We start from the raw sequence: 1,337 nt of genomic DNA, 5'->3' as shown, positions 1-1,337 counted from the left end.
CTCCTGACCTCATGATCTGCCTGTCTCAGCCTCCCAAAGTGCTGGCATTACAGGCGTGAGGCACCGTGCCCAGCCTACATTCTTTATTTTCTTGAACACTGTATTTGTCAAGGATTGCATGGTGCCACCTCACATTATCTTCTTATGTTATAAAAATAACATGTTTAGTAAAAAAATTACCAACGGTGTGTATATATATATTTACACACACAAAAATATATATATCACATATATGCAACATGTATGTGTACACACACACACACACACACACACATATGTGAGTTTGGGGCAAAGCAATGGGAGCAATTGCTGTGGATGCAGAACCAGATGAACCCTTCTAAGAGCTTCTTCTTCCTGGAGCATCTCTGTATTCCATGAGGAGAAATGAAAGAAATCCCAGCTTGCCAAGGAAGAAGGGGATATCGATTGCAAGGGGAGGGCCAGAAAGAAGGGTTGGCAAGGGGAACGTACTTAGAACATTTGTTCCCTAGTGCAAGAGGATGAGGGTCAAGGGAAAGCACAGGAACACAAGGATCCCAAGTGCCAGCCTTAGTGTCATAAATGACTCGATAAAACATGATTTGAAATGCTCAGTTGACAAACATATTATGAGTTTTCTCATCCTCCTTTTGGGGATCCATCCAAAACCCAAGAAGACTCAAACTGAGTGTGACTATTGGCTAATACATAATGGAGTAACAAATGTCTCACTCACTTTCCTTCCCCTTACCTATGTAAGTCACGTCCACGTAAAGTTCATCCGAGAAACTGCTTCCCATCTGGTTAGTGGCATTGACCATCATGATGTATGTCCTCCACATGGAGGTGTACTGCTTGCCAAAGTGGCAGGAGTTGGGCCCACCAGTTATGTAGTCTGGACATTCATGCATGAGTGTCTCTCTGTAATAAGTAATGTATTAGGAATGAATAATACAGTAATAAAGAGAGTCTAGTTTTTTCTTCATAGATCAATACCACTGGCCTTTGGGTATCAGAAATTTCAAGCACAAAACCCAGAGCTGACAAATGGTTCCTTAGGCTTCCATGTTATTCTCATTTCAGCTGGGAGTGAGAGAGAGAATAGCATGCTGGAAAGGTTATTTTAGGGCCTCAAGTATTCGGCTTCTGATCAGCACTTCCCTTCTATAAGTGTTCTTGTGGGCTCTGGGACCTATATCCCCTGCTGATAAATACTCGAGCTTTCAATGGCCCAGGCACCACCATACCCAGGTCATGCCCATTGGGTGGCCTCAGGAAATTGGAACTTTCACCTGTCTACACACAGAGGAGCCATGCACAATGCATCAGCTATTTCACATTCGTGTTGAATTACATTT

General features: G+C 43.0%; 1 protein-coding gene across 1 annotated transcript in view; it reads right to left on the bottom strand.

Moving 5' to 3' along the window:
* Nucleotides 1-1,337, bottom strand: part of PRLR (prolactin receptor) — a 186,931-nt gene that overhangs the window by 30,186 nt on the left and 155,408 nt on the right. The window contains exon 6 of the mRNA XM_011969112.1: nt 731-900. Within this exon, the coding sequence (XP_011824502.1) occupies nt 731-900 (170 nt within the window). The remainder of the gene's footprint in view (nt 1-730; nt 901-1,337) is intronic.

The sequence above is a fragment of the Mandrillus leucophaeus genome, unplaced genomic scaffold (assembly GCF_000951045.1).
Source record: "Mandrillus leucophaeus isolate KB7577 unplaced genomic scaffold, Mleu.le_1.0 Scaffold873, whole genome shotgun sequence".
Taxonomy (NCBI): domain Eukaryota; kingdom Metazoa; phylum Chordata; class Mammalia; order Primates; family Cercopithecidae; genus Mandrillus; species Mandrillus leucophaeus.
This window is presented reverse-complemented; position numbering and strand designations above follow the sequence as displayed.